At 37.0% G+C, this 13,413-nt stretch overlaps 1 protein-coding gene across 10 annotated transcripts in view; it reads right to left on the reverse strand.

Moving 5' to 3' along the window:
* The window catches only part of DENND1A (DENN domain containing 1A), a 519,789-nt gene that overhangs the window by 326,686 nt on the left and 179,690 nt on the right, over positions 1 to 13,413 (reverse strand). For 5 of the 10 annotated variants that reach the window (XM_046662949.1, XM_046662975.1, XM_046662938.1 and 2 more), the window contains one exon: positions 10,551 to 10,729. The exons of the other annotated variants lie outside the window; for them this stretch is intronic. In XM_046662949.1, the coding sequence (XP_046518905.1) occupies positions 10,551 to 10,729 (179 nt within the window). The remainder of the gene's footprint in view (positions 1 to 10,550; positions 10,730 to 13,413) is intronic. 10 annotated transcript variants of the gene reach the window in all.

A 13,413-nucleotide genomic window follows, 5' to 3' on the forward strand; every position in this document is an offset into this window, starting at 1 on the left:
ACAATTGTTTGCTGATTCTCCTTTTATAAAGTAAAAACCTGAAGATAAATAATCATCACAAAGCTGCACATTGCTGACATCTGGGCCAGATTACATCAAACACTGCCTTCCTGTTCAACACAGCACAAGAGAATAAAAAAATTTTACCAATTTAAACCTGTCCCTAGAGCCATAAAAAATGAAAAACTGCCGAGTCAACAGCTTCTGGGTTTGTGTATGTGTGTGTGTGTGCACACACACACACGCGCACACTCGCGTGGGGGGTGCTGTTTTTGTTTGCTTGTTTGCTTCTCATTTTTTTACTTCATGCATTTTCAATACATGTACTTTTCTCCTCCCCGTCTCACCATTCATTGGCTACGTAATGCTCCGAAAACTTGCACTCCAAATTATTAATGGAACAAGCCTCATACCCTAATGTGCCAAAAGAATTGGCTACTGGTACAGAAACCGTTTGAAGGACACCAGCAACTTTTGTTAAGGCTATTGTTTTATAGTTAAATGCAATTCAGAGCAACTTGAACTAGACCTTTCTACTATCAAAGAGAGTAATTCACTGGGTTGCCCAGGATTTGGCTGGCAGGCCATCCTAATATTTATCTGGGGACAACCTTCATCTTTGGCTAGAAAATACTAACACAGAGCTTGAAACTGACCAAAGTGAGGAAAGTAAATACTAGGGAAAAGACTGCTGGATTTGCTGTGGTACTACTCAAAAGATGGAATCTGCAATACTTTGTTACAACTGTTCACATGTATGCTTACGCACAGATACATATAAAAGCAGCTAAAAATATTTAGTATGGCTTTCAGCCAGAATATAACATTCTAGCCTTTTACCAATCTAGAAATGTTTTCCAAAATAAAATCTGAAGGACATAACCAGTTGTCCTCCATACTCTCAAGAAATCTGTTCAATTGCTCTGATTTCAGTGTTGTTTTTCATTAACAAAAGGTAGGAAAAGGAGGATTTGCGGAGTTTTCAGGGCTGACTTAAGTAGTTTCATATAAATACCTTCCAGACAGTGGAGCAGGCAGTACAGTGAGGGAGTAAGAAGGCCTAGCACAAAACATGTGTAGGAGAGGAGGGAGAGAAAATGACAAGCAAACCCTGGGTTTCTCCCTAAGCTTCAGGATTCCTCATTTTCTTATTAAAAATAAATTTTAAAGCATTTATCTTTCCTGAGCTTCACAACTAACTTCCTATTCTGAATAAGAATAATCTTCAGATATAATAAAACTAAGGGAGAACGCCAGACTTTAAAGAATCTGGGAGTGACAAATTGAGAAAAGAAATGTGGCAACCCACGGAAAAATCTCAGTCCGGCTTAGATATGACTTGTAACCAAAAGTTATCTCAGGTTTTCAGGTCCCACTCTTCTGAGATGATGAACTCATGCTATCTCTTAATGAGAGGCTCATATCTGCCTTTGATGTGTGAAAGACACTCCCAGTTGGAGGAGAGTACAAGAAAGATCTAAAATATTTGCTTCAGCTACAAAGAGCTATTAATGAAAGTTTAGAAAATGAGGTAGCGTTAGGGGGAAAATCCTTAGAAAAAAGATGACATACTCTCATCTTGTGAACTCTTAGGGGAAAGTATTCTAGTAAAATAAAATCTGACAAATAATCTTCCCTCCTCTACACACTAGAGTTCTTTACCCTCCTCTACCTTGTCCAGAGCACATTCTTAATCCTCTGGCATGCAGGAGACAGAAAAAGGGCTTCATATAATTTGCTATACACACAAAACACCAAGGGTCAGACTCACATAATAAATACAGAGGTTATGAAACCCAACAGATTCATCGGCTCAAATAGGGGAGAGTTTTAGAATTAATTCTTGTAAAACAACCTTTAAGTGTATTTGACAATGGGAGCACTTACAGTGAAATCCTGTGCAAAAAAAGGAACTCTTGACAAGTTCGAAGAATTCCCCATAATTCTCTATACTGCTAATGTTCTAAGATTACTATCATCTTCTTAGTTGTCAAAAAGCAAACAAAAATAGAACCCAACTTTCTTAATCACCTATTTATGTATCTAAATATATTGTCTAACAATCTAATCTACTCAGTATAGTGCCCAGGTACAGAAAACAACTGTTTAATAATTTCCATAGGCTATTAAAGATTTTCTATCTAGAGTTTGGGACAATTTCAATCACTCTTAGCTAATCTATAGCTAATAACTACACTCCCTGAATGATCAGGGAGAGCTATAGAGGCAGTAAATTATTTGAGACCTTTTCTTAGGATTCTCTTTGACAGAGAGTAGGAGAGAAGCATATGATGAAAATAATAAATTACTTTCTGAAAAAAAAAAAGATTCTATGTTGCTAACTTCTAAAATTAGGTGTTTTATATAACATTTTTACCTATATGCTAACAACTTTACAAAGTAGATCTCATTATCTTTATTTTATAGATGTGGGAAATGAGGATCAGAAAAGTCAAGTGATTTGTCTTTAAAAGCTGTTCTTTAGAACTTTAGGTAACTAAACACGAGGACATCATCTACTTTCTGTGGAAGGAATAAATAAAGCTAAGGGTGTTAAGGAAGGGAATTTGTGTGTGTGTGTGTGTGTGTGTGTGTGTGTGTGTGGCAAAATTGGACATTGGGACAGGCAAATATTGGGATTGGGAAATAAGCTATCTCACCAATCTTATTCATTCAACAAGTCCTTATGGAGCACCTAGGACAGATGAGGTATTCTTACGTGCTCTCCATCACATCTAAATTCTTGTAAAGTCTCTAGGAAATTATATAATTTTTCTTTTCAAAGTTTCCATATTCCTAGGCCAACGTGCCATTGATTCCTAGGCCAATGTGACATTCCTTTTTCTCCTCACACATGCCTGGCTGAAATTATGCCAAACCTCAGCAGCTTTGAGAAGTGATAAGTCTGCTAGAGTATTTATGTTAAAAATAACAATTTCAACAGCATAACTGGAAATAAATATTATACTCAAACAACCACAATTTAAAAGTGGTTAAGTAGAAAGAAATGTGGACTGATATGATTATCTCAGGATGACAATCGACAGCTTCCCTACTCACAATCAACATGTTACAGTATTCAAATAAACTTTGTGAGCAGAATAACTGCTTCTTCTCAGTCTGATTAACTTATTCACTTATTCAAAACATTCTATTTGCCTCCCCATCTTTAAATTCAGATAATGTAGTCTTTGGATTAAAGACAAGAACTAGGGAAAATAGTTTCTAGTCTCAATTGCTATGCTGGTTTGCAGAGGGAGCAAATCATTTCAGGCCTTTTCTTATGATTCCTTTTGCTAAAGAGCAGGGAAGAAGGAACTGCTTAACCTCCTCATGCCTCAGTGTCCTCAGTGAGTAAAATGAAGAGAATATCCTGACTGCCCCTTCAGCTTGATAGAAACTAAAATTTATTAAGTAAAGCTCCAAAGTGGGTGGGTGCTAAGCACCATCCAAAAAACCCCAATAATTCCTCAATCTGAGTTGCAAGTTCTTATTCTATATTTGAGGAACACAACACTGATGAAAAGAAGATTAAATCAAGGGTTTTGAGGAGAGAAGGGAAAGGAAAGGATCATCACCATCAAAAAGAAAGGGCAGTTATTTTCTCTTTTCCTTATATTGAGAGGATTCTGAATTGTCTGTCACAGGCAGAATACTTGGAAGACGTGGCCAGTTCAGGGCAGAGGGTCACCTCTGGAGAGAAGGGGTCTCAGAGTGCTCTGGAGTTCAGTCTCCTCTGCACACACACAAACACAAGTGCACAGCGCCCCAACGCTGTTTGTCCCCTCGGCCTCACAGCCCTGCCAGTTGGCAAACCCAAGCCAGGAAGTTGTCAATTCCAATTGCGTTTAAGGCCATGTAGTCCTATTAAAGAAGGCTTGCTGGTTAAGGGGCGTCCTCTGTTTCCAAAGCATGGGAAAAAAAAAAAAGGGCTATGCTTAGATTGGAGCTGGCAACTTTCACTGACTAGAGTTTTCAAGGAGCTATGAATGAGTTTAACAAAGGAGGTCTGTGGCTAGTTTCTGGCTGAAGTCCATGTCAACAGTTTTTAAGGTCACAGGCCACACTAACTAACATTTATTCCCAGCAGACCCTGTTCTAAACACAAGCTGTAAGTAGTACAAATTTGGAATTTTTCTGTAATCCCTTGAGATATTCCTGATCCTTCCACATGTTTCTGCTCAATTAAAAACAATTCTCACTTTGCACCACAAGAGAGGCTGTGCTCAGCAATCTCAGTCCATCCTTAGGGTAGATGAACAAAACCTGGCAAATCAAAGGGCTCGAGTGGGGAAGGGGAGGAATTCAGCTGGATCACACTGAAAAGTGCAGACAGCTCCCCAGGGGCTCCGTTTGTGAAAGCATAAAACGGGTTATGACAGAGATCCTGAGGCCATAAAAAGCAGGTTTGAGGCACGCATTGGGAATAGGTTCCTAGTGCTTTTACACAAACAAGACAGAAATTTCTGAGAAAATTAACAGGTCAACTAGGTGAGTGGAGAACAGTGATAATCTATAGGACAGATCTCAATTAAGGTGAACTCTTACTCATTAATGTTTCTGAAGTCAAGATGGTGCTTGGAATCAATCTGAAAATTTAATACCCTTTAAATTTAATCTGATTTAAATTTAAATCTGAAAATTTAATAGCCTTTTTTCCCTCTGAAAAGCTGTTTTTATATCAATGGTGCATTTTGTATCTGAGGGTATTTTTAAATCTTGCAAGGTAACATGGGAATAATTACTTTGGATTGAGCACCAAAAACCTCACTTAAACCTCATGGCTACCATGGGAAGTATTTTCTATTTTACAGATGATGAAACTGAGGCTCAGAAAGGTGACGTGATTTGCTACATTCCTACAGTTAGCAAGTGGTAGAATGAAAATGTGAACACAGGTCTGACTCCAGAGCTCAAGTCCTTTCCACACACTTAGGAGAGACAAACACACACTAGAGTATAGTCATCATTTTGGTAGTTAAAGCACTACCATTTGTGGCATACTATAGTTGGAATTCTGTGCTCTATAAAAGTAGTTATAATTTTTCCAAATTAAAAATATGTAAACTGTGGTGCAATGATTATTTGGATTGAGCTTGACAGGATAAAACTGCCAGAAGAATTACTTCATTAAAGATATACAAAGAAGAAAATTAAAAACACCCATGATCCCATTATCTAACTATTCTCACTATTAATTCTTTGGTATCTAATTGCCCAGTCTTTTTTTTCCTATGAATTTTTTACAAAATAGAGATCGTATTGTACACAAAAATTCATCTCTAGCTTTTTTTTGCATAGTATTAGGTCCTGGATGTTTTCCATGTCATTAAATAATCACCAAAACATAATTTTAATGGCTGCATGGTATCTAAGATTAGCTATCCCCCTCCATAAATCGTTTCTAATTTTTCATTCTATATGCTACAATAAACATCCTCATACATGTATCTCTACATATATTTCTGAGTTTTCCTTAGAACAGATTCCCAAAAGTGGAAATAATTTTAAGGGTTTTGAACATGTATTGCCAACTATTTTCCGGAAATGTTGGACCATTTTACACCCTGACCAACAGTGTGTAAGTGCCCACCTCATGGTCACCAAGTGTCATCTTCAAGTTGATGTGACTAGGTTCATGTAGACTTGGTTATAAACATGCCCACCCAAATCACATCTAGGACAATGACACATATGTTACAATTGGTCTATCCTTCTATTAAGAACTTCCTACACTGTGTAATGTTGTAAGTTGCCAATGAATACCCTACCAAGATCCTTTGTCTATTATCTCTAATCCTCACCAAAAATGGTAGATATGAGAAAAGTAAAGCTCAGAAAGAGTAAATGAAGCACCCAAAAGCACACTTCCACATCAGCAGGACTAGGATTCAAGCCCTGCTCTGACTTCAGTCCAAGCTCTTTATGCCATGCCATTTTGTAGCTCATTTTACCTTTCAGGAATGATCAACTTTCCTCTCACAACTCAAGACTACCTCTTTCTCTAGCAAAGCCTCTTCAGACAATGAGGCCACATTAATCTTTGGGGAAGTAAAGGACAATACCTAGATCTCATGGGTTTTGAAAAGGAGAAGAGTATGCTGCATATATTCTTTAAAAAGCAAGAAGCAAGTGGTGACAGTGTAGGACAAGGGCAACGTTCATACACGGCCAGCAGAACCGTAAAATGACATAGACACTTTAGAAAACAATTTGGCATTATCCAAGAAACTTGAAGATATATGTATCCTATGATATTCAACTATCCAAGCTATTCAATTCCTAGGTTTACATAGTCATAATGGGGTTTCAGTCAACAATGGACCACACATATGACAGTGGTCCCATAAGATTAGCACCATATAGCCTAGGGGTGTAGTAGACCCTATCCTCTAGGTTTGTGTAAGTACACTCTACGTGTTTTCACAACGACGAAATCGCCTAGCGACACATTTCTCAGAATGTATCCCCATCATTAAGTTACGCATGACTGTACACCAAAGAATTTAGTGCCTGTGTGCATCAGGATACCCGTTCTGGTATCCTAAAAGCCATGAACTAGAAACAGCCCAAATGGCCACCTACAGTTGAATGTATGAGTAAACTGTAGTATGGTCATACAATGTGGAACGCCATCTAGCAAAAAAGACAAACTACAACTATAAGCAAGAGCATTGATGCATCTCAAAAGTTAAGAAGACTTAAGATAACAATTCCAAATTGCATAATTCAATTCACACAAAGTTCAAAATCAGACAAACTATACCATATTATTTAGGGATACATACATGGGTGAAAAGAATTATTCTGGGGTGCTGGAGATTTCTTAACATAGGTGGTGATTACATGGATATTTGCTACATAATTATTTTTGTGTACTTATGTGTGTATATATAAATATACATATACCTACGTATATATACTTATGTGTGTGTGTATATATATAGTTAAATTCAATGCATTTTTCTATTTGCAGGTTATATTTTACAATTTCCAAAAGGAAGGCACATGATTGTGATTAAACATTTACACAGCAGATACAATATACAAAGACTTTATCAAGTGCTCAGTTTTATTTAATCTTCACAACAATATTCTGAATTAGTACTATCCTCAATTCACCACTGAAGTAACTGAGACAAAGATAAATGATGGATAAGTGAAAACTTTTATTATAAATGCAATTTTTAAGATGATAAAAAAAATCAAAAATAGCATCAATGTTGTTTCCATTACAACACAAGTACTAAATCTGAGGAAAGGATAAGTTCAGGGAGTTCCACGATAGGAAAGTTAAACTCTCTCTTCAATAAAAAGCCCTAATTTTAATCTCTGGGGAGTTTTAATGAAGAGTGAAAAAAAAGATTTTTAAAAAAAGTATTGTTTTCAGTGGTTAGGAAACAATGGTTATCTTTACTTACTGAGGATGATCAACATTCAGTATATTTTCATATACCAAAAAAAGAGAAAAAGTACAAACTAAAGATTTCTCTAAAATTGGTATCCAAAATTATACTTTTTTTTTTTTTAACAGAGGTGACAGTGAAATCCTAGCTCAGCAGAAAACTGGACACTAGCAAATATACTTTCTTTAGAGTCTTTTTGGCTTGGAGTTTTTTTTGTTTGCAGTGGCTTTTTGTTTTTTGTTTTTTATCCTACCAAAGATGACTTGTTTTCCTATGGGACTAGAATTTAAAAAAAAAAAAAGGAAACTAGTCATTAAGAGCCCAGGCAAAAAAACTACAGGACACTGAATTTCACCCAACTTCTTTTTCCACCACACTTTTAAATAAGTTTTTTTAAAATGTCAAGTTTTTAGAACCAAGCATTTTTTGCTGCATTTTGGGCTCATTAATACACATAAAGAGCTAGTTAAAATACCAGACTGAATAATGAACAATGGGACAATTAACCCCACATACAAAGCTCCACCCACTCTACTTCAAAGGCATCTGAAGTAGAATGGATTAGAAACCATAAATGATGCCTCTCAGAATTAATTTTGTAATAAATATTGCTTTGTATTATAGATAAGGGATTAAAAATCTCCACAGTGGCAGTCTAACAGTTGTGAATTGAGTTAAAGGACAACAATTGCCCTTGGTTTTGCTGAAGATTACTAGTAGTTTCATGTCCCATGAATAGGAAATAAAAACCTATTCAATTTCCATTGCATACTAAAATATAGAATTTAATTTTATCTACAACGTTTAAAAATCCCATAGGTTTCCACATAAAGTTTTAAGATATGTGTCAATTGTTTTCATTCAGAATATAATATATTCAAAAATTAAAATTTATATTGCTATCTAACTTTAAAAGTATTCCCTTTATGCTACTACTTTTTTTTTTTTTTGCAATTTACAATACAACTCATGCTAATGAAAAGGATTCTTTATTTTGAAGATGTAAATGTATAAAGTGAAATACGAAAAGAAAAAGTAAACTAAGAACATTATTTAACACTTGATTTAACTAAGACTTTTGATACTATTTTTTCAGAAGTTAACTATTTTTCATTGTCAAGAGTCAGTGTAATAGCTAATATGTAATAGCTTACACATTAATTTTTAACAAAAATACCAAGGTAATTAGCAGAATGATGAATTCACTATGACAAATACGTTTTTTAAAAGATCCTAAGTCTTAGCAAGAAATATTTTTTCAGATTACTAAGAACTTCTTCCCTTATAAAACCATCTCACACAAATAAATTATACAGTCAAAAACATTCTCAGGAAAGAATATCTAATGATATGTAAAGATGCTTCCAATATAATAAGTGAGAAAGCTAGATACAAAACTATACCTACAGCATGATCCCAATTCAAGGAAGGAAACACCCCTAGTCACGATCGGAGTCATGAGATAATAGACTGCTTTTCTTACTTTTCTGAAGTTTTTCTGAAATTTTTCTAATGAAGAAGTATATCTTCATAATCTCAAAAAATAACATATTAAAAATAAGAGGTTCATAACTGATTGTCAGAATTGTGGAATCTTCGAACCACAGAAGGCATAATGCTTCTGTTTGAAACACTATAAAGAGGTACACTATTACCGCAGTCTTCCAGAGCCTCTCCGTGAGGAAGAAATGGTAGGCTTCCTACTGCTTCTAAAACTGATCGCTGGAAGGGCCAGACAACCTAAATTTAGACTCCTCTTTGTATTCACAAATCTATCTTGCTCTTAAAATAAGAGTGCAGCTTAGACCCGAAGGGTAACTTTAGGTGTAAAGCATATTGAGTTCTTTTCCTTTCAACCCCCTGCCCAGGGAACAGCAAAGATAAGGCTCAAATAAATGCCTTTTGCTTGTTGTTGCTGTTGTAGGAAAGTGGTTTACTTGCAAGGAGGTCCAAGAAAAATTGTTGACACTTAAACTCAACCAAAAAGCACCAACTGGCTTCTCCTGTAGAAAGTTCTTCCATGTCCCAAAAAGGGTCCCTTATACGGAATGCTTAAGACTCTTTCAGAAGGAAGGCTCAGTTTTACTGGTTTTCCATTCAAACATACTTTGCATCAGATTTAAACAGAAATGATCATTTTCTTTATAATCAGATGATTGGATTGATTACATCGATTGCAACAATTTTGGCTAAAGAGAATGTGACTCTTTGATGCTAACTGGAAGTTACTGAGTCTGGAAACACCTTAGTCTCAGGTGACCTTGGGCTTTATCCTCCTGATTTGGAGGAATCATTGCCACACCTGGACAAAACTCTGGATTGAGTGTCAGAAGACTGCTAGCAGCCAGCTAAAGAACTTGGAACAAAAATCTTCCCTCTTCAGGTCCCATTTTTCATCATTTATAATATGAGAGTGGACTGTGGTATATTATTTCTAAGAGCTCTTTAAGCTCCCATCTGAGATCATGGTGCGATTGCAAACTAACCACCATGGCTCTTCTAACTAAATATATATGGAGAGTTGAACAAACTTTCAAAACTTGTAAAGGTTGCTTTGGTGGCAAGAAAATAAAATTTGAAGTTTTGAATCAGAGCCAAAAGAAAGTTACTGGAAATAAGCCCAAAGCAGAGAGTATGAGCTTTGGGTTGGATTTTGGGTTCCAAACCAAATTCCTTTACTTTACTCCTGGTGAGATCTTGGGTAAGTCACTTTATGTCTCTCTCTCTCAATCCTTTTATTTCTACAATGGAGATAATTTCATAGGTTGCAATAAGAACAGATGAAAATTATATAAGCCACCTGGCATATTAAATAAATGCTGATAAATGCTAATTCTTCCCCCTCTATTCCAAGTCCTCTGTAGTAAGCTGTCCTGACTTAGTCTGTCCATCTACAAAATGGTATAACACTAGCCATCAGCAGCAATTGCTAGAGGTAGCAAGATGAGTGAGACACGGGGGAAAAAAAAACAAAACAAAAGTGCACTCCTGGAGCTCCTAGGGTGGTTTCACTTGCTGCCCTGTATCAAGCTTCATGAGCATTAAGACACCGAGCGAGAAAATACCATGTCTCTTGTAATGCCCAACTCATGCAGTCTTAAAATGAAAAATTTCTTTCAGCCAAAGTCTTTGAGTTTCACATACCCACAATCCTGGGCTCAGGTTGCTTGCGGGAAGGCTGAACCAGGCTGGTCTTCTTTGAAAAGGACCAGGAGGAGAAAAGAAGCTTCCTCCTACAGGAGACAGCCCGGAGGCTGGCTGCTGGTGCAGAAGACACACCTCTTTCCAACTGTCCAGCTTCCCAGCCCTCGAACAGAACGCCACTAGGAGAGCAAGGGTAGTTTTATTTATTTCCCCTTCTTCTTTTCAAAGGTGATTTTCTCTAAACTGTACAGCTTGGTACTATTGTTGAGTTGTGGCTCCCCAGAGGATTATACGTTGCTAAGCATGAAGGCATCTGTATGGCAATAAAATGTGCAACATTCCCCAACCACTTCCTTTTATTTAATTAAGAAAAAAAAGTTATAACCTCCCACAAAGTGATGTTCTGATGAGCACACTCCCCATGTAAGCCTTTCAAAATACTGAGGATCTCAGAAAGGACCCCTGGCCTAGTAAAACAGGGCCTCCACAGGCCTGTGGGTTCGGCTTCTGACAGAAGCCATGTGCCAGGACCCACATGGGTGGAGTTATAATCTGCCATAGCAATCGGGCCTTCTCCCAGCTGACCATCCAGAAAACAACATTGTACCTATCATACTTTTAAGGCGAAGAATTAAAAAGAAATCAAACAGCTCCAGAGAGATGAAAACACTCGAAAAGCAGAGGAAAGTCTTCTGTTAAATAGTATGAAAGAGCCAGGTTTCCCAAATGGCATTTAAGGCATTGGGAAGAAAGGCTGATTTCTCCCTTAGGGACACCAGCTTTGATGCCCAAACTGCCCTCAAACATCAGGCTGTGCATTTTTGTATAGCAGGGTACCCTCAGGCGAGACAACCATAAATAGTAGCTTAAAACAAGAATAGGAGATTCCATCTGTTTCTGGAATATTTCAGCAGCACCTGCTTTCAAGGTAAAAATCTGGGAGCTGTCCCCACAGCCTTCCTTCCCAACTCCCTTCCCCATCCCCCACGCACTTATTTTAAACGAAAGCAGCTCACACACAATTCAAAAGGGCTTCTGCCACTGCACCTGCCTAAGGAAGGAGTCCTTTGATTTTTCTCCTGAACTCTATGTGTTATTTAAAAAACACTGGAATAGTTAGGCAGAGAAGCCAAAGTTCTTAAAACCAGACTCTTATTACTTCTGGCTTCTTTTTCTCTATCAAAACTGAGCTTTTCTGTATTTTTAGCAGAAATGGGTACAATCAGATGAAAAAAGGTGCAATAGCTGTTCCTGTCATTAAGTCAGAAAATATTCCAGAAGGAAGATGGTTCTCGTTTAACATAATTAATGTTTAAACACAAGCCCATATGCCAACCTGCATGGAAAGAAGGACAGTAACTCCCCGACAGGGGCCCAGGAACATATTTCATTAAGTTCACTTTAAAAAAAAAAAAAAAAAGAAGTAAAGTAGAGGCTTGAAAATTCCAGTCTAAATCAGGATGCTACCCTTCCTTCTAACAATAACCAGGAAATCCTCAGCATGTGTAAATAGCAATTTCACGTACGAAAAGACATTTTATCCTTGGTCTGCAAACATCAATACTCCTAACGCCTGCCCCAAACCATCTGATGGCGCTCCATTTGCTATGGGATAGACTCAAAATCCTGAGCACGTCCCACAAGGGCTTTCATAGTCTGGCCCCAAAACTTTTATGGCATCATCTTTTGCTACTGCCTTTGCATCAGAATTCTCATCACTCTTTAGTCTCGCTACATCTTTCATTTGTTTGGGCCTTTGTACACCAGTTCTCCCTGCCTAGAGAGCTTTTCTCCCATTCTCCTCCAGGCAAACCCACTGATTGTTTACGACCTAGTTTAACTGGAAACCATCAACAACACTTTCCCTGTTTCTCTAAGCCAGAGATGGCCACTGCCTAATCTAGGACCCCAAAAAACCTTACACATACATATTTTTTTAAACAGCATTTATCACATTATATTTTAATTACTTGTTTACATAGTCATTCCCAAAGATTGAGTGGCTCCTAAGGCAGTAAAGGGTAGCAGAAGTGAAATGGGAGGCGGGTATCAAACTCAGAGGTGGCCTGAGAACAGTGCACCCAGAAGTATATTCAATTTTAAATTTGGTAAAGGACAAAAAGTACACATTGTTTTCAGTTTGTAATACCAAGTTCAGAAAGTTCAGCTCATCCAAATCTTGGATGAACATGACATCTGAAAGGTTCTCACACGGGGAGCTGGGGCTAGATCTTCATGCCTATTTTAAGGAAACTTGAGGTAAATAAAGATCAAAGACAAAGTGTTAAGCATTGCTCATTCCTGGTATATACCACGTGCTAAAATACTTACTTACAAATAAAAATTTACAACGTTAAACTAAAAAAATTTTAGATACCTACTTGATGAAACAAGTTATTTCTTCCCAAAATGTATAATAGGTTGAACATTTTATTTGGGTACAAAGATAGTTACTCAAAATTTCTCAAGAGCTTAAATAAGACCCATCTACGTAAAGGAGAAAATTGTAGAACACAAATATTTTTAAAGTTCCTTTATAAAGAGTTAAAGAAATTTAATTATTGTACGACACATCTCCCATAATTCACCATCCCCCAACAACACAGTTATGACTTTGAACTCATACTCCTTCTGTTCATCCAAAACCAGAATTTGGATATAAATAGCATATTTCATTATAGTTTTAACCTTTATAGGGCATGCATCATTTGAGCAAATCAAAAGCCATGAAAAAAATTTGGTTCTAGGTCACTTTGTTACATAATATTTGGGAGATTTCAGAGGTAAAAGCTATACCACCTCAGACTCAGAGGGTGCTATCTGAAAATGCTAAAATACTCTCTCACATTCCTGGGTTTATAAC

This window comes from Equus quagga, chromosome 1 (assembly GCF_021613505.1).
Source record: "Equus quagga isolate Etosha38 chromosome 1, UCLA_HA_Equagga_1.0, whole genome shotgun sequence".
Taxonomy (NCBI): domain Eukaryota; kingdom Metazoa; phylum Chordata; class Mammalia; order Perissodactyla; family Equidae; genus Equus; species Equus quagga.